Below are 19,730 nucleotides of genomic sequence, written 5' to 3'. Positions count from 1 at the left end.
TGAGTGGAGAGGATGGAGAAGACCTCAGTAGAGGACTAAAAGGAGAAGGAAGGGTGTTAGTAAAAGAAGAGGAAGAAGCAGGGGATAAAAAGAAATTTCAAAAACTCCTCAAAGCAGAGCCCATGGAGGAGGTGGGCACTAAGGTGATTAAAGTTGGTGAGCTAACTAGCGGGATGAAGGGAGATGCTGAGGTGCTGTTGAAAGAGGAGGAAGTGAATAGTAAAAAGCATATCCACAGGCAAATGAAGGAGGAACCCATGGAGGGGATGGATACAGAAGAGGTTTGTGGGATAGGAAGGAAGGTAGAGATGGGAGTTTGTGTAGAGGAAAAAGGCAGTAAGAAGGATGGCATTAACAAAATGGAGAGTGATATTGCAGGTGTGTCTCATAAAACAGTCACCTCTGATGAAAACACATCATCTGTTGTAGATATTGAGGCAGGGACTGGGATGGAAGCCAAGCCGGGGTTGTGTAAACGTAAGCACAACACATCCCCTGACACAGCTCCTCGCCACACACTGAAGTCCCCCAAGGGAGAGATGACCTCAGACTTAGACAACAGTTCTGATAGTGGCATTAGTGGGGATCTTGCAGAAGAACAGATAAGTAGCCCCACTATTCCTGGCAGCCCCACATTACCCCGCCTTCAGACATTCCATGAAGGTGGTGATATGGGGCTTACCATTGAAGAAGTGGAAGGGTCAGAATGGTCCCCCAAAAGTGAGTATTTTGTGAGCCTTGTGCATAAGGTGTTTGGAGGTAAGCTTGCCACCTGCATTAAGTGTCTCCAGTGCAAGACTGAGTCAATTCATAAAGATGTTTTTACAGACATTCATTTAGCATTTGAGGATCCCCATCGACAGTCGGACTCATCCACTGCAGTTCCCCCCAAAAATCCTAGCTGGGAGGCACGACAGAACAACCAGGGAGAAACCGTAACAGAGCTGAGTATTGAGGACCTGATTACAGGATACCTGACACCTGAGAGGCTGACAGGAGAGAACCAGTATGAATGTGATCGATGTGGAGGTAAACGAGATGCTGAACGATCAATACAGATCTTGGAACCTCCATGCCACCTCATTCTAACACAACTCAGGTTCTATTATGATACTGCCCGTGCTCATCGACAGAAAGTCTTCACTAATGTTGATTTTGGGGAAGAACTTTGGCTGCCCATCAGACACTCTACTCAGAGCAAACCAGGGGAGAGACTAAGGAAAGTTAGTGTGGTAAGAGTTCCTGATCTATCATCGTACCCTGCAAATGAACAGAGTTCAGATATTAAATGTAATGTGTGTTGTGGCCCAGAAGATATTGGTGTTAGTGGGCAGCAGTGTGATAGTGAGAACAATGACCATTTTCCATCAGATACTCATAGTGATGAACAAACCAGTGTTTCAGGTGGCTGTGGTGAGTTTTGTAGTGAGGGGCAAGGGGACCCAGGCAGGCTGGACCTGCCACGTAGAGCTCCTGGGGAGGGTGTGGGCAGTGGTGGGGCTGGGTGGTATTGCAGCCATAGTTTCTTGGACACAGAAGATGCACCACCTTGGGGATCAGGGAGAAAGTGCATGAATAAAAAACTGGGAATGACCGATACACTTCAACCTCACTTAGGTCTCAGTCTCTCTGGAAAGGGCATCTCCAGTAATGACAAAGAAAATGATACTCTGTTATATCCTGAAGGAAGCCCCAGTAAGACAGTTGCTGACAGCAAGCTCTTCCATCATAGTTCATCCTCATCTTCATCTTCTCCTCACCACACACTAGAGAAAACAGAAGTAGATGATGAGGAGAAGGGTGCAGTCAGATATGCCCGTTATGCCTTGTATGGAGTGGTAGTACATTCAGGGTTTTCTTCTGAGGGTGGACACTACTACTGTTATGCACGCAGCTCCTCCTTGGCTGCTCTTCCACCTACTGCTCGGGAAAGGTAAGTTAATATATTTTTGGTAATACAGTACCGTACAGTATTTAACCTTGTAATGTAATGTGCCAGCTTCAGTGCAGCCAAGGTCAGAGTTGAATGACAACTAGAAGAATGATCAAGACAAAGCACATTGCAAGGGAAGGATTGAGGGAGGACACAGGTGTTACAGTAAACATGCTTAGAGGTCAAAAATAGGGTCCTGCTCTTTGGAGCCATGATGGACAAACAGCTGAGGTGTGAGATGCAAACTAACAGATGAAACATATATTTGCCTCTGTGTTATTTTGAAACAAAAATTAAGACACCTTTGATTGGAACAAGGTTTTGAAAGATTTGAAACAATCTTGAAATATTACGAAAAGAGGGAGGCCTGTTGTGCATGGTGACTTGGTGTTGATTGCAGAGAATGTGAGGGAGACAGAGGAAAAATTTAAGATTTGGTGAGACAGAATGGAGCACAATGGTTTGAGAAAAAATTTGGTTAAAGCAAAAGTAATGATGTCTAGGGCTGGTGGCAGTACTGTCAGTGCAGAGAGATGGTGGCCATGTGGAGTTTGCCACAAGAGTGTGGGAGGCAACTCCATCTTGTGCAGTACTAGTGATAAGTGGGTGCATAAGAGATGTAGTGGTATGGACAGACTTACAAAGTGGCATGTTGAACCCTGTGTGCTGTTTGTAGTAGATGTGCGTATTTAGGACAGCAACATCGAACAGGTGAAAGAACAGTTTCTTGTACCACTTCTCTGTCTTCTGGACACACTTTACCTGGTAGATCATCATTTCACTCTTGTCTACAAGACGCATGTTTATGTTGTAGTCAAGAATGACATTGGATGGATGGGGAGGTTGTGGGAGGGTGGTGGTGGCTGTGAGAAGTGAGCGAGGCGGGGTAGCAACAAAACAGTGGAGAAGAGGGATGCAGTGAGAGGGAGGTGGGGGATGCACCCCCCACCACCTGGGTACGGGCCAGGATCCTCCCTCCCACCTGTCCAGCACTTAGTTCTGAAAGGTTGGAAGGGATCTACGTCACAATTGGGGTGGAGCATGTGGCCGCCAGTTTTTCATAGCATGTTTACGATTGTCGTTCCCCGTGATTTTAAGTAATCCTGAAAAATCGACGATTGTTGTTCCTGGCACAAGAGGAATTAAGGACAGAAAAGATGTAGGCTTGTTCACCAGGTGGATCAGTGAAAGGAGAGGAGAGCCAAAGGTGGTGGTAAACATTGAAATCTCCTAGAATGGAGATTTCGTAGAAGATAGTCAAAGAATTTTTCATAGTCAGTAGAATTAGGGGATAAGTAAACTGCACAGATATAATTAGTCAGAGAATGGGAGGATGGCTGAAACCAGAGAGTAGGGTATTCAGAAGAATCAAGTTCAGGAACATGAGATCAAGATAAGTCGTTGCGTACATATACACAACAGCCGCCTTTGGCTTGAAATGAGTATAGAGAAAGTAGGAGGAGACAGAAAAGGGTTTGCTATAAGTTGCCTCAGACAGCTGAGTCTCAGTTAAGAAGAGAAGGTGAGGTTTAGAGGAGGAGAGTTGGTGCTTAACTGAGGGAAAGTTAGAGGAAAGGCTGTGAATGTTGCAGAAATGAAGAAGTGAGTCAGACAGTGGTTCCAGGCAGTTTGTTGTGTTGTCACTGGGAGAGGGGTGGATGGTGGGGGCATTTATGGTCCCTCCTCCACCTCGGGACTCTGAGGCATGGTTATTAGAGGCTTTTTTATTATTATTATTATTATTATTATTATTATTAATAACAAAGGACATGGTTATCGGAACGTGGAATGTAAGAGGAGCGAATGATGAGGTGAAAAAGAGAGAGATTGTCCAGGTGCTTGAGGGTGCGAAAGTGGATGTATGTGGAATAACTAAAACAAAATGGAGAGGAGAAAGTGAGAGAGAATGGGAGTATGGATGGGGTATATGTGCAGGAGTAGGTGAGAATGAGAGGGCAAAGGAAGAAGTATGTATAGTTGTGAGTAAAAGATGGAAGAGGAGCATAAGACAGTATGGATCAGTTGGGTGAAGGATTGTGTGGGTAAAGTTGAAAGTTGGAATACAAATGTGGGCGATTGTGTGTGTGTATGCGCCAACGCAAGATCGTGCTAGAAGAGTGAGAGAAGAGTTCTGGACAAATGTAGAAGTGTGCATGGAAAAGTTTGGAAGGAATGAGAGAGTGTTTTTGATTGGTGATATGAATGGTAAAGTTGGGAATGTGAAGGTGGATGGAATAGTTGGTGAGTGGGGTGTGCCTGCTGAGATAGATGAGAATGGGAGTGCATTAATGGACATTTGTGCTGGGAGGGGGTTGGTGATAGCCAATACCCTCTTCAGGCATAAATTGATCCAGGTATACATGGTGAGTGATGAGAAGGGTGAGTGGTGAACTGAATGAAAGGAAGGCAATGATTGATTATGTGTGTGTGGATGAAAGGATGCGAAGATGTGTAATGGATGCGAGAGTTTATAGAGGTTGGTGGAGTGGACTTTCTAACCACTACTTGGTGGTGGCCAGAATTAGAATTCAAGTAAGATGGAGGAATAGAAGAAGGGAAAGACGAGAGGAAGGAGTAGTTGCAAGGAGAGTGGAAAGGTTACAAGATGATGGGAAAAAGGCAGAGTATAAGAGAGAAGTGGAGGAACGATTGGGCAAATATGAATTGGAGCAGATGGGAGACGTGCAAAGTGTGTGTAGGATATTTACAGAAGAATTATGTGCAGCATGTGATGTGGTGTGTGGAAGGAAGAGAAGACGGAGGGGGGTGCAAGGAACAGCGTGGTGGACTGAAGAGGTGAAACAGGCTGTGGCTCAAAAGAAGAAAGCAGACAATGAATGGATGAGAAATAGAGCCATGGAAGAAGTTGAGAGGCGGTAGAGAGAGTTATCTGTAGAAAGAAAGAGGTGAAAAGATTAGTAAGAGAGAGTAAGAAGAGAGTGGATGAGGAATTTGGAAGGAATTTGAGTGTAAAGTGGAGGGACTGTAAGAAAATGTTCTGGAAAGAGGTGAAAAGAGTAAGACAGGGTGGAAGTGAAGTTAGCAGGGGAGTGAAAGATAAAAATGGTAGATTATAGTGGAGAAGGGAGAAAAAGTGAGCAGATGGAGAGAACACTTTAAGGAATTGTTGAACATAGAGGATGGAAGTAATGCGAGTATAAGTGGCTGGGGAATGGCTGGGAGAAGGAGGGAGGTGAGGAGACAGGAAGAAATCAGTAGGATAGAAGTTGTGGAAGCAATGAAGAAAGTTAAATTGGGGAAAGCCCCAGGAATTGATGGAGTGTGTGGTGAAATGCTGAAGCATGGGGGAGAGATAGTAGTAGAATGGATGTGGAAGATGTGCAGATTGGCCTGGGAGGAAGGTAGAGTCCTGGAGGATTGGAAGTCAGGTATAATTATTCCCTTGTACAAAGGAAAAGGGGAAAAAGAAGTGTGTGTTAATCATAGGGGCATTTGTCTTCTTAGTATAATAGGAAAAGTGTATGGTAGGATACTTATTGACAGAGTTAGAGAAAGAACAGAGAAATTAGTTGGAGAAGAACAGGGAGGGGTTAGGAAGGGAAGAGGTTGTGTAGATCAGATATTCATTCTTAGATCTTTAGTGGAAAAGTTTCTAGAGAAGGGAAAGAAGTTGTATGCGGCTTTCATGGCTTTGGAGAAAGCATATGATAGGGTGGATAGACAAGGATTGTGGAAAGTGTTAAGAATATATGGAGTAGATGGGAAGTTATTGAATGCTATGAAGAGTATGTACGATGGTGCGAAGGCTGCAGTGCGTGTGGATGGTGAACTAAGTGAATTTTTCTCTTTGAAAGTTGGGTTGAAACAGGGATGTGTCATGTCTCCATGGTTGTTCAATCTGTACATGGATGGGGTATTAAAAGAGGTACAAGGTAGGGTAGTGGATGTTGGAGTGGCCCTGGTGAGAGAGGATAGTGTTTGGAAACTCCCTTTACTGTTGTTTGCAGATGATGCTGTGTTGTTGAGTGAAGACGAAGGGGAGCTGCAAGGCTTGGTGGATGAGTTTGGGAGAGTGTGTAAGAAACGGAATCTAAAGTGAATGTAGGGAAGAGTAAAGTGATGGTCATTGAGAGAGGTGAAGTCAGTGAATGTACAGCGAGGTTGGATGGTGAGGAATTGGAAAATGTGAGTACGTTTAAGTACTTGGGTAGTGTGATGAGTAAGGATGGAGGTTTGGAGGGTGAAGTGCTTGAAAGGGTACAGCAGGGAAGAAAGGTTGCTGGTTCTTTGAAAGCAGTGATAAGAAACAGGGAAGTGAGCATGGAAGTGAAAAAGTTACTACATGACAGTATTGTGATACCAACTCTAACGTTCGGAAGTGAAGCTTGGACGTTGTTGGAAGGACACAAGTCAAGAGTGAGAGCAGTGGAAATGAGTTATTTAAGAGGAGCCTGTGGAGTCACATGGAGAGACAGGCTGATGAATGAGGATATAAAGGAGCATTGTGGTGTGGATGTGGATGTGATAGGAAGCATTATGAGGAACACACTGAGGTGGTTTGGCCATGTGGAGAGGATGGAGGGTGAAAGTCTGACGAAGAGAGTGTATGTGAGTGAGGTGGAGGGGGGAAGAGGGAGGGGGAGGCCAAGGATGAGATGGAGGGATGGGGTGGAGAGGTATATGAGAGAGAGGGGTGTGAGTTGGGAGCAGGGGAGTGAAATGGCGGGGGACAGGGCGACTTGGAGGCGATTTGTTTGTGGCCACCCCAAACGGGATTGAGGCGTCTGGCAATAGATAGATAGATAGATTACAGTAATCCCTCCAATATCCGACGTAATAGAGCCAAAGGCATGTCCGGATAGTGATCCTGTCCGGATATTGGGCCCCAGCCTCCTGGACTTGTACTTATGGACCCTAACTCAGAAAAACACCTATACAACTCCCTCTGGACATCCATTGCACCTATTTAAGACCCAAATCACACCAATAAGGGACATAAAAGACTGAAATAAATGCAAAAGAACCATAAAATGAGGTTTTAGAGGTGAGTTTATACAATATTAAACATTCTGGGTACTTACAAGTCCCTGGCTCCTGGACTGGTTTGAACCGCCAGTTTGCAGTCCACAGTTAATCCTCTGCACTCTAAATTCTAATTTCTTAACACTGCACAACACTGTAAATTCCCGTGTGTTCTAGTGGCAAGGTATTGCAGTTTATTCACTGTTTATTCACAAAAAACAAGCACCCGTGGCTTGCACTGCTATGAGCATCTGCTCTCGATCGGAGTTTGGCTGTGACTGTTGATGATGGTGGGGTAACAGAGTTGCCAGATCGCACCGGCCACATTACCAGTCTCCTCAACTTTCATTACCAAATTTAACTTTTCATTACCAAATTCGTAAAGCTAGCATTTATTCTTCACTAATTATATATACAAGTGGAAATACATGTAATCACTCTCCATATAGTTAACACCATGTTGATTATTTTCATGCTATGTAGGGTAGCAGATTAATCAGAGAGAGCAAACAATCCACCATCTCCATCCTGTGTATTTCCTCATACATGTGAAAAATCCATTTGGTAATGCATTATTCTGATTCATTACCAAACAAATTTTTCATTACCAAATTGGCCCACACTTGGTAATGAAAAATACCAAATGGCAACCCTGACTGGGGAGGGGGGAGGGGGAGGAAGGAAGGGGTGAAGGGACCATGGTGTAACAGCTGTTCGGCGCCATGGGGCAATTTCAAATTACGGGAGGGAAAAAAGTAAGATTTTTTTCGAATTTTTTGCGGTTTTTGGCCCATTTTGAGAATATTGGATCCCGGGACGATTATGTCCGGTTAGTGGGGATGTTCGGATATTGGGCGTTCGGATATTAGAGGGATTACTTATTATTATTATTATTATTATTATTATTATTATTAAAGGAAGTGTTGTGTTTAATATTCATGTACCTATGCAGTTTAGTGTTGACAGTTAGAGAAACTTGTATAGGAGAGCATGCTGGCCTACTTTCTGCGTTACTGAAACAATGAAAAAGTTCAGCAAAAGGGGATGGTCAGGAACTAGTCCCTAGGCCTGATGAAAAGGGAGCTCTAGCTCTCCCTGTCATCAGCTTTCTGTCCACCTTGGGAGTACTGCCCTGCTTGACTGGTGCCACTTGATTGGTGAAGTGGTTTGAGAAGTGATCAGCTTTTTGGAAGGTCAGTTTCATCCCAGACTGGAGTAGGGAACAGTTTGATCATTTGAATTTCATTTAAATGGGTTTTTCTGCACTTCCACAGGACCCACTGACATGTCATAAAAACACCTATGTCCGCCTAACACCATTACACCCATCCTGAATAAGACAGGATTCAGTGTGGACAGTGGGTATTGGTGCTGAAATGGTGACAGATATGGTGCATGTAGGACTGCCAGGCTTTAGGGAACATAAAAAAAAAAAAAAAAATTGTGTGAGAATGTAAAATGTTGTTCATTCATCCATCCATCATCCAATCCTACGTTGCCCCATGAGGAGCGTAGGAGCCCAGGGCTAGGCAAAATGGTCCTGACATTTAAGATGAGAGAGAGAGATAAAATGTTATTGCTGAAGTAAAAGCTTTGATGGAGCATTGAACTAGGTAGATAAGTTACAACTAGAGATGCACATGGCGAGGGTTACAGCCCTGTTTTGCTTTGGCAGTTAACCATGTACTGTTGTTTGCAGATGATACCATGTTGTTGAGTGAAGACGAAGGGGAGCTGCAAGGCTTGGTGGATGAGTTTGAGAGAGTGTGTAAGAAACGGAATCTAAAGGTGAATGTAGGGAAGAGTAAAGTGATGGTCTTTGAGAGAGGTGAAGTCAGTGAATGTATAGCGAGGTTGGATGGTGAGGAATTGGAAAATGTGAGTACGTTTAAGTACTTGGGTAGTGTGATGAGTAAGGATGGAGGTTTGGAGGGTGAAGTGCTTGAAAGGGTACAGCAGGGAAGAAAGGTTGCTGGTTCTTTGAAAGCAGTGATAAGAAACAGGGAAGTGAGCATGGAAGTGAAAAAGTTACTACATGACAGTATTGTGATACCAACTCTAACGTACGGAAGTGAAGCTTGGACGTTGTTGGAAGGACACAAGTCAAGAGTGTGAGCCGTGGAAATGAGTTATTTAAGAGGAGCCTGTGGAGTCACATGGAGAGACAGGCTGACGAATGAGGATATAAAGGAGCGTTGTGGTGTTGATGTGGATGTGATAGGAAGCGTTATGAGGAACACACTGAGGTGGTTTGGCCATGTGGAGAGGATGGAGGGTGAAAGACTGACGAAGAGAGTGTATGTGAGTGAGGTGGAGGGGGAAAGAGGGAGGGGGAGGCCGAGGATGAGATGGAGAGATGGGGTGGAGAGGTATATGAGAGAGGGGGGTGTGAGTTGGGAGCAGGGGAGTGGAATGGCGGGGGACAGGGCGACTTGGAGGCGATTTGTTTGTGGCCACCCCAAACGGGATTGAGGCGTCTGGCAATAGATAGATAGATAGATAGTTAACCATGCCATTGGTGTTGCAACAGCAGTATGAATTGAAATACAGTATGGTAATGCAAACAGTTTACCTTTATGTTGGAGTCAAGAATTTTGAAGGTTTGAATGATGTGTGAATGGATGTAGGCACATTTTGCTGGGTACTCGGATGGAAGTTTGACTATTATAGCTGTGATGCTGAATTCAACATTTGTTGCTGTTCACTAAAGTGGTCGTCATAATTTTTCCATTCATGTAAATTAATGCATAATAATATAGTTACTGTTAAGTAATGAATTTGCATTTCTCAGAATCTCAGAATGGAAGTTCTGAAGATTCACATTTTGTCGATCCATTTGGCTCTGCAGAATACTGTATACTTTACATTTAAACCTCAACCTTTTCACACGTGAAACTCATGATTACACGGTTGCATGTTTGTGACCATTTTATACATTCCACTGGGATTTTTTTTTTTTTTTTACATATCCTGGGTTTGAATGACCTGAGTAAGGAAAATATCACCCTGTCAGTCTCATGGTGGGTTTTGGTGCCACATGTTTACGCAGATTACCGCCACTTTCATTTGTGTATTTTTCTGAGAGAGTGACCCTATTCTGCAATTTTAATATTGGGAATTTAATATTCCCAACTATCTATTGTTGTCTTCTTAAATATGCAATTTCTTGTATCGGTATGTAATTAAACGGATATTTTATTTTAACTACCGATAAAGTTACCCCAAAATAATGACTGTATAGCCATATGTCCTTTTATTCATACCTAGTGTTCATGTTGAATAAAATCATGTCTTCTTCATGTAAGCTGTCCAGATAGTCATGAATATGTAAGTATGAGACAGACACCTAGGGAGGTTGTTTAAATATTTCATAAATGAGTGCCTAAAGTATGATATATATACACTGAGGGAGGTTGTGGTGAGACTGGGGAAGTAGGCCCTTTATAAAGAAACATTTGTGTATACTGTAGAATAAACAAATCTTCAGCACAGTTAACTATTACAGCAGACTTTTATGTCTTATAATTTTCAGTCAAATAATAACTGATGTGACTGTAAGCAACTTCAGTTCTATCTATCTATCTATTGCCAGACGCCTTAATCCCGTTTGGGGTGGTCACAAACAAATCGCCTCCACGTCACCCTTTCCCCCGCCATTTCACTGCCCTGCTCCCAACTCACATCCCCCTCTCTCATATACCTCTCCACCCCATCCCTCCATCTCATCCTCGGCCTCCCCCTCCCTCTTCCCCCCTCCACCTCACACACATACACTCTCTTCGTCAGTCTTTCACCCTCCATCCTTTCCACATGGCCAAACCACTTCTGTGTGTTCCTCATAACGTTTCCTATCACATCCCCATCCACACCGCAATGCTTCTTTATATCCTCATTCGTCAGCCTCTCTCTCCATGTGACTCCACAGGCTCCTCTTAAATAACTCATTTCCACTGCTCTCACTCTTGACTTGTGTCCTTCCAACAACGTCCAAGCTTCACTTTCATACGTTAGAGTTGGTATCACAGCACTGTCATGTAGTAACTTTTTCACTTCCATGCTCACTTCCCTGTTTCTTATCACAGCTTTCAAAGAACCAGCAACCTTTCTTCCCTGCTGTACCCTTTCAAGCACTTCACCCTCCAAACCTCCATCCTTACTCATCACACTACCCAAGTACTTAAATGTACTCACATTTTCCAATTCCTCACCATCCAACCTCGCTGTACATTCACTGACTTCACCTCTCTCAGAGACCATCACTTTACTCTTCCCTACATTCACCTTTAGATTCCGTTCAGTTGAAGTTTATAAATATGGGGGGCACTCACCATCCACTCACTTGATGTAGTGCTGCTCTAGGTGTCTGCCCTTTGCTCTCTTCCTTCCATCCTCTTCTGTCTTTCTTTCCTTCATTCTTTCCTCTTCCTTCTGCCTATGGATGACTTTACACTCCCTCTTCCATCTTTCCTCCCTTCATTCTTTCCTCTTCCTTCTGCCTGTGGGTGACACTACACCAGCGGTTCCCAACCTGGGAGCCATGGCCCCCAAGGGGGCCATGGGACATTGACTGGGGGGCCATGGGCCTTATCGGTAATATAAGATATTATAAGGTATTTGGTCTGGGTAAAACCTGACAGAAATCAAGTATGAAAAATACCTTACTGTGCTAGTTTAGCCTTAAGTATATTGGGATAATTACCGTTTTCTGCACAATATCAAATATTAAAAATATATAAATATACGATCTGAGTTATATAGGGGCCATGGAGCTTCTCATAATTTTATCGGGGGGCCACAGGACCAAAAAGGTTGGGAACCACTGCACTACACTGAGTGACAAGCCAAATGGTTTCCTGATATACAGGAAACCATTTACTATGCTGGGCGGTAATGTATAACCAGATTTTGGTGCCTTAGTGGTTTTGTAAGTAATTATGGCGCTCCAGTCGGATTGAGCCAGTGCAGGTTTATACCCAAGGGGTGGTTGGGGTTCATTGCTCTCGTAATGCTACTCAGGGATGAGTGAGGTTGGTCACTTTCATCCTAAATGTCAGGACCAGCTTGCCTAGCCCCACGGTCATATTTTCCTCATGGGGCAATATAGGATTGGATAATGGGTGAATACTACCCTTGGCCAGGTGAACCAAGGCACCTCCACACCTACCCCAGTCCCCCCAGATCATCTGCTGCAAGTAGTGGTATGTTTACATTCTGAGAGGTGTAATGCTACAAGATTTTCACTATATTTTGAGCAAGAATACTGTATGGCAGCCACTTATTTGGTGGATTTAACTTCATTAGCAGTGCTAGATAGTCTGTTCAGAGTAAAACTACAGATGCAGGTGTTTATTTGCCTAAAAGTAATTACTCTTTAGAATACAAAGTCCAGCTTTCAGTAGTACTTATATGCACCAGGAGTGCTATATAACACTGTAAATGAATATATGTTGTATGTTATAGTATTTAGCTTTCAAAATTTGATTGGTGAACCATGAACCTTCCTTTTTTCAGGGCTTCAGAATGTAACCTGTTTTCGCTTAGGATAAATAGTGTGCTTTGTTGAACATGAGCCTTGCTGAACACGCAATCTTCAGGAAAATCTGCTGTGTTGGAGGAGGGTCAGCTGTACAGTACCAACTTTTGATTAGTTCATTTGAAAAGAATGTTGTAGGGTGGAACAATTTAAGCACAAAGCCATACCACATGATATCCATCTGTTATCTTTGCATACATGTTTACTCATAACCATGTTACCATTTTCCATTGTAGGTATGGAGCATTAGGCGGGTGGTTTAACTTTAATGATGAGCGCGTGACGAGCACTACCTTTCCTGCCATATCCTCACTTACCCGCACCTTCAACCGTGACACAGCATATCAACTTTTTTACAGAAGGGTATGTAAAATTGGTAAACTGATAAATTTTTTTTTTTTTTTTTTTTTTTTTTTTTTTGCATCTCTCACCCCCCCCCTTTTTTTCTCCCTTAGTATAGCAGTCCCCTTGCAATCAAACTATCCCAGGATAGTCATTCCATCTTTGCAGGGGTCTGTAAGAGCAAAATATCCTTACAAGGTGTAATTCCATGATCCTTTGGGTCCAAATCATGGTGTGCCACAATCCTTAGACTGAGTGATGCATTGTGCACTTGGCTTTCCTCCCCCTTTTCCATCTTCATTTTTGCTTATTCCATTGCATGTGTGTGTGTGTGTGTGTGTGTGTGTGTGTGTGTGTGTGTGTGTGTTCTTACTTAATTGTATCTTTACAGGAATGAGTCAAGCTCATACTGTCCCGCGTCTTAAACCATATTCATCTTACATCTCCTTAAATTTATTAATTGTTTTGGCACACACTATTTCATTTGGTAGTACATTCCACTGATCAGTTGCCCTATTTGGGAAACTATATTTCCTTACAACTTATCACCTCTCTTTTTATGCAGTTTTTGCAGTGTCCTCTTGCTAATGCTTCCCCATAGGTTATATATTCATTTATGTCTATTTTCTCCTTCCCTGATATGCATTTATATGGCATAATCATGTGTCCTCTTTTCCTTCTCTCCTGTAGTTGGCAGATTCAGTTTTTCTAGTCTTTCTTCATAGCATACGTCGCATAAGCTTGGTACGCATCTTGTAGCGGCCCTTTGAACTTTTTCAATCTTATCTATGTGTATTTTGAGATGAGGAATCAGACTACTGATGCTTACTTCAGGGTTGGTCTGATGAATGATGTTATTATCTTTCTCCGCATGTCTTCATTTATGTATGTGAATGCTATTCTCACTGATGTGGTCAAACGGAGATAGTCTGTTACTGATAATCACACCTAGGTCCTTCTCTGTTTCTGATATGTGTAGGGTTTTACTTCCTAACTTATAATTGCAATCCACTTTTACCAAAATTGATTACATGACACTTGTCCACATTGAATTCCTTTTGCCATGTATTACTCCATTCATGAAGTTTATTTAATTCTTCTTGTAGCTCTTTACAAGAGTCTGTGTTAATATTTCTCCTTTGTATTTTTGCATCATTCATCAGCAGACATATTTAGATAGCTTTCATTTCCAATGTTACTATCTATGTCATTTATATACACTAAAAACATAATTGGTGCCAGCCCACTGAAAGCAGTGATGAGAAATAGGAAGGTGAGTATGGATGTTAAGAAGTCACTGCATGATAGTATTGTGATCCCTACCCTGACGTATGGAAGTGAGGCGTGGACCTTGCAAGAGGGGAACAAGTCAAGAGTGAGAGCAGTGGAAATGAGTTACTTGAGCGGAGCATGTGGAGTAACATGGAGGGACAGGTTGATGAATGAAGAAGTGAAGGAACTTTGTGGGATGGATGTGGATGTGGTTGAGAAGATTAGGAGAAATACACTGAGATGGTTTGGACATGTGAAGAGAATGGAGAATGAAAGACTGACCAAGAGGGTGTATGTAGGTGAGCTGGAGGGAGGGAGAGGGAGGGGTAGACCGAGGATGAGGTGGAGGGATGGAGTAGAGAGATATATGAGGGAGGGGGGGCGTGAGTTGGGGGGAGGGTAGTCAAATGGTGGGTGACAGAGCGACTTGGAGGCATTTTGTCTGCGGCCACCCTTTGCAGGATTAGGGCGTCAGGCTATAGATAGATAGACAGACATTTTTCATGTTTGGAATTTTTATGATGGGGAGTACATTTTCCATGTTGGGAATTCAGATAAAGGACAGTACATTTTTCATGTTGGGAATTCAGGTAAAGGGAAGTACATTTTTCAGATTTGGAATTCAGATAAGGGAAAGCACATTTTTCATGTTGAGAATTCAGATTAAGGAGAATATAGATACTAATTGGGATTAAGGATTTGGGTGCAAAATGTGTCAGTTTGGATGATCAGAAATTTGGATATCGATAATTTGGATACAAGGGGTTTTCTGTGCTCTCTTTGGTCAGGAAGGTATTAACAACCTGTTTTTTTTCTTTGAACTCAAAGAAATTTGCTAGTACACTGTAGTCTAACTATCCCATCAACTTGAACAAATGGCTTTTCCATGATAGAGCTGATGATGATGTTAGTGTTTAGTTATGTCTAGTATGACTGTGTTTTACTTTCATCTGTATTTTTGAGTTTTCCCTTGTGAGTACTGTGATGCATTGCTTACCCAAAGTTCTGAATGCCTTTGTGTTTATGATGTAGGAAAGGTAGCCTTTTTCTGTAGCTGTAAGGCAGGAGTCGGCAACCTACAGCCTGTGGGTCTGACCTGGCCCGTAATCCAAATCTGACTGGCCCGTCAGTATGCTCCACAGATTCACAAAGTACAGTATTTCCATTTTTCACATTCTCAGTAAGTAAAAAACCCTTAAGTCTAACTGGCTTATAATCACTATGGCAAACACTAGTTAGAGTTAGTTTGTTTGAAAAAGCGATTCACACTTGAATCGAATACAGGTACTCCATCTCGCTTCCAACAGCCTTAAATCTAATACTGTACAGAGAAACTTTCACGTGAGAAGCTGCATCATGTATCACACTGACTCTCATTGCCTATAAAATGGCAGTATGACTACACTGAAAAATCAAAGTAATTAGTAAGTACTGTGAATAAATGCATCTGTTACACATGGTGATAATTGTGTTAATGAAAGTTGTTCCTTTTGTTTCTAAAGCATGAATTTTATAAAAAGTGTATTTAGTATAGTTTTTAGGAAATGCTTTGAATATTTCTACTACTACTCATGGTGATAGTTGTCTCAATGAAAGTAATTTCATTTGTTCCCAATGTATTAATTTTATGAAAATTGTATGTAGTATAATTTTAGGAAGTACACTTTGAATAAATAATATTATTGGAGGAAGGGGTGTAATCTTTAACATGTTCAAAACATGTAGCCCACCAGCTTAGTAACAAAGCAGTTCTGACCCCAAGTCCATCAAAGGTTGCCAACTCCTGCTGTAAGCAATCTGGTTTACAGTTGCAAGATATGTGAATTGCTCCAAGCTTTGAATTTCCATAACTTTTGTCATATGTTTTGCCCTAGCTTAATCTCGCTTAACCCTGGTTTGTTTAATTTTGTTTCATTTATAAGTGTTCCAACATGCTGCCATGCGTCGGCCTTGGTCACCTAATTGCCGCCCTCCATGCTGCTAAATCTCTGGCAATCTCCCTATTCAGTCCCTAGTTCCAGAGGTCATACTGTATGACCACATCCCAGGTCTTCTTCGGTTTGCCTTTTGCAGCCCTACCCCTAGCATTAACATTTCCCACATTGTGCACCCAATTGTCCACCCCCATCCTTTCCACATGCCCAGACCATCTCAGTCTACCTATCCTCATCACAGCACCAATACGCTCCAGTCCGATCCTTCCTCTTAACTCTTCCATCGTAAGCCTAGACCTCCCAGGCCCCTTATTCAAGAGCATACTGCACATCAACCTGATCAGTCATTCCTGTCTGTTTGAGCCTGTGAATATCCTCTTCCTCTACTGCTGAGGTCTCACTACCATACAGCATTACATTCCTAACACGTGCTGCATACATTGACCCCTTAGCACAAAGGGAGAGCCCTCTCAATGTCAGGAGAGGCAGCAGCTCCCTGAACTTCTTTCAACCACTCCTCACTTAAGCTACAGAACTAGCTCCAGCCCCACCTCCAGCACATAACATGTGATTGTTAGAATTTCTTTCAGTAGAATAAAATCTTCTGACATTAGCACAAGTAAAATTCCAAAATGATCCATCAGCAAAGAAAAGATTACTTGAGGTAGTTTTTGAAGGCTTTGACTGCTAGGATTTCTCTCAACCTTACAAAATCATCTAGTGTTAATAAGATTGAAATAACCCAAGTGCACCAACCACATCAAAAAAGTTAATTTCTCACATTTCTCCATGGCAGTTAAGTGACTCATTGAGCCCTGACGTACCTTTAGAAGAGGACCTTTCTCAGCTGCGGCTTGATCTTCAGGAGGCAGTGGAGGGAGACAACCTACTGTACCGTAGCGAGCAGACCCGGTCTCACCACCCATACACATCAGGCAGAACACATTTCCCTCCACCCTCAGATCCAGATGACCCTGCTGCACCTCCCCCAGGGGGGTGTGGGGCTGGGCCTGGTGGGGGGAGCTTCAACACGCCTTCCAGGGTTGTATTCTAGGATATTGTTAACCCCTTCTATCCATCATTCTCATTTTATATTTTAATCAAGTGACCACCAGATGATTTTATTCAGTTTTGGAAGATCCTCAGCAGTGGAGAGGTTAATGAAAGCTACATCTAATGCCACCAGTTCAAAGAATGTACCCTAAAGTGAATAAAATTGTTTGGAGATAGGAAGAAAAAAATAACATTACTTCATTGGAATGAAGGGTAAAATTTTCTGCTTGTTCAATTACTCAGCTCAGTCAGAAGTGCAATAAGATATTATGAGTATGTCTTATAAGAGATTAGGTTGTCAGGTTAGTAGAATGGGAAGGGTAGTGTCAGAATTTCCAGTAAATGTGATAATTCATGACTGAAGGTATAATACTGATTATTAATAATAAAACTGGATGAAAATATGAAGGTATAATACTGATTATTAATAATAAAACTGGATGAAAATACAGTGTAATAAATATCTGGAGAATCTGACTACTGATACCATACAACAAAACTGAAAGAGGAGGTAATTACGTAAAAAAAGAAAAAATAAACTGCTCAGCGATTCCATATACTTGCATATGCTACTGTATATATATCTGTCCATTTCTGGATGATGTTTGATTATTTATCATATTTTATTTCATCACACAAATTAACCTGAGGTGTCCCAATAACGTATGGATACATTGCAACGTTTTGTCACGGTGAATCCCGATAACATATCCATATGTTTTGCAATTGCAAGGTCCATCATTTCCATAATTTTCAAATTTCGCGCGTGATTTTTGGTACGTTGACACTGGACAACTTCCTCTACCTGCCACTAGGCAGGGACACTGCCTTAGCCCGCGTGACCTCCCCCCCCTCCCCCACACGCCATTGTCTCGGCAACTCACCTGTTAGCAGTGACCTGGCCAGTAAAGGCATGTCGCACCACGGTATGAAATTCAGTGGGAGAGTGATTCCCCAATCAGTGACGATGTGGAGGACAAAGATCACGTGGCACCATAGGAGGAAACGAGCAGAAGTGATGAGGAGGTAATGTCACCAAGGAAGGTGTGGTATGTTGATGTGTTCAGTGAATGAAATAGCACTTATATCACCTATATTATTATGTGAAAACCAATATATTCTTGTATTGCATATAAATTTGTACCAAATGAACAAATATCTACCTAGTCTGAGTGGTTTGCAATAGTTACCGCTACATAGAAAACGCAACAGCTGCAGCTCGACTCCAGAGAACACGGTACCAGGCTTTTAAAGGGTCACCTGTTTAGACCTCTTCTAAGCCCAGGTGAGCACTTTTGGGGTCACTTTCCAATGTTTCTTATAAAAAGCGGAGGTTTTAGCTAAAAAAAATTGTTTAAAAAATCTGCTGGGATTGGGGGGGTCTGGTGAAAAATCAGTTGGGATGCGGTGGGTTAAGAAAGTAATGAAGACCTCTTTTTATTTTCTTTGAAAGATTAAGAAGTGGCCAGGTATTCATTGCTACTATTTAGAAAGCCAAGTTTGAATGAAAAAATTAGGAAGTGGCCCAGTATCCATTGCCCAGTTTGACCAAAGCAAATTAAGTCTTTCATCTGGCTGCTCAAAGAAAGCATAGCAGTACATGTGTGACAGAGTTATTTATTTACATATATTAGTGTATTGTGGGCTTATTTTGATATAGTTTTGTGATGTCATTTGTAATATATATATATATATATATATATATATATATATATATATATATATATATATATATATATATATATATATATATATATATATATATATATATATATATATATATATATATATATATATATATATATATATATATATATATATATATATATATATATATATATATTGCAAAATACCTTCAAAACACACACACACACACACACACACACACACACACACACACACATTGTAAAATATAACCATATAACCTACTGAAGTAATTAAGGTTCATTGATAGCACTGCATAGTACAGTACTTAATATAATATTCACAAAGGAATCAGTAATGTATTTCACCATGTATGGTACACACTTGTGGAATTTAGGCTGTTTGGTCAGTATTAATCACCAATTATGTTACTTGTAATTCAGTAATTTCATCTTGGAGCTGAAATTTCCATTCAACGGCATAAATAATCTAGAGGTGATATTGGTGTTGTAGTATGGTGACTCAGCACTAATAATCATTGTGTGCTAATTTTCAATTTTATTTGTTTACTTCATTATTTTCTGTGTATGCCCTCATTTTGCTGCACCTCTGTTATCTTTTGCTTTGTGGTTTGAGAAGTAATGCTAGCATAACTGTACTGTAATTGCATTGACATTTGCTACTTTTGTACAACTTCCTGCAGCTCACACGGCTGAGAAACAGAGTTCATGGTTTAGTCAGAAATGAATAAAAGTTCATCAGGTTTTCATTCCTAAATACTGTTTAGTTTATACACTTGTTCTGTATTATTAGGCTGAAGAGGGGTTGAGGGATTTATTTATTTTATTCTAATTAATTAATTTATTTATTGTGTTTTTCTCTAGTTGTGGGAAGAACAGACTGATTAATGTTGAATCGGGATAAGTAGTGTGGAGTTGTTTTTTGCAGTCACCAAGGCTTTATTACAAAGGTAGTGTCGTACAGTAGGTAGATGGTATATTTACTTATGTTTTATCAGCACTGAACAGCAAATGTT

The 19,730-nt window shown here is 41.6% G+C and overlaps 1 protein-coding gene across 1 annotated transcript in view; it reads left to right on the top strand.

Annotated features, from left to right (window-relative positions):
* The window catches only part of LOC145394001 (ubiquitin carboxyl-terminal hydrolase 38-like), a 59,291-nt gene extending 42,240 nt beyond the window's left edge, over window positions 1-17,051 (top strand). Inside the window, exons 10-12 of the mRNA XM_080267972.1 lie at window positions 93-1,933; window positions 12,686-12,812; window positions 16,794-17,051. Coding sequence (XP_080124098.1) covers window positions 93-1,933; window positions 12,686-12,812; window positions 16,794-17,051 — 2,226 coding nt within the window. The remainder of the gene's footprint in view (window positions 1-92; window positions 1,934-12,685; window positions 12,813-16,793) is intronic.
* The last annotated feature ends 2,679 nt before the right edge of the window (window positions 17,052-19,730 follow it).

This window comes from Coenobita brevimanus, chromosome 26, assembly GCF_032717465.1.
Source record: "Coenobita brevimanus isolate Jiangsu-jjx chromosome 26, ASM3271746v2, whole genome shotgun sequence".
NCBI classification, from domain to species: Eukaryota; Metazoa; Arthropoda; class Malacostraca; order Decapoda; family Coenobitidae; genus Coenobita; species Coenobita brevimanus.
This window is presented reverse-complemented; position numbering and strand designations above follow the sequence as displayed.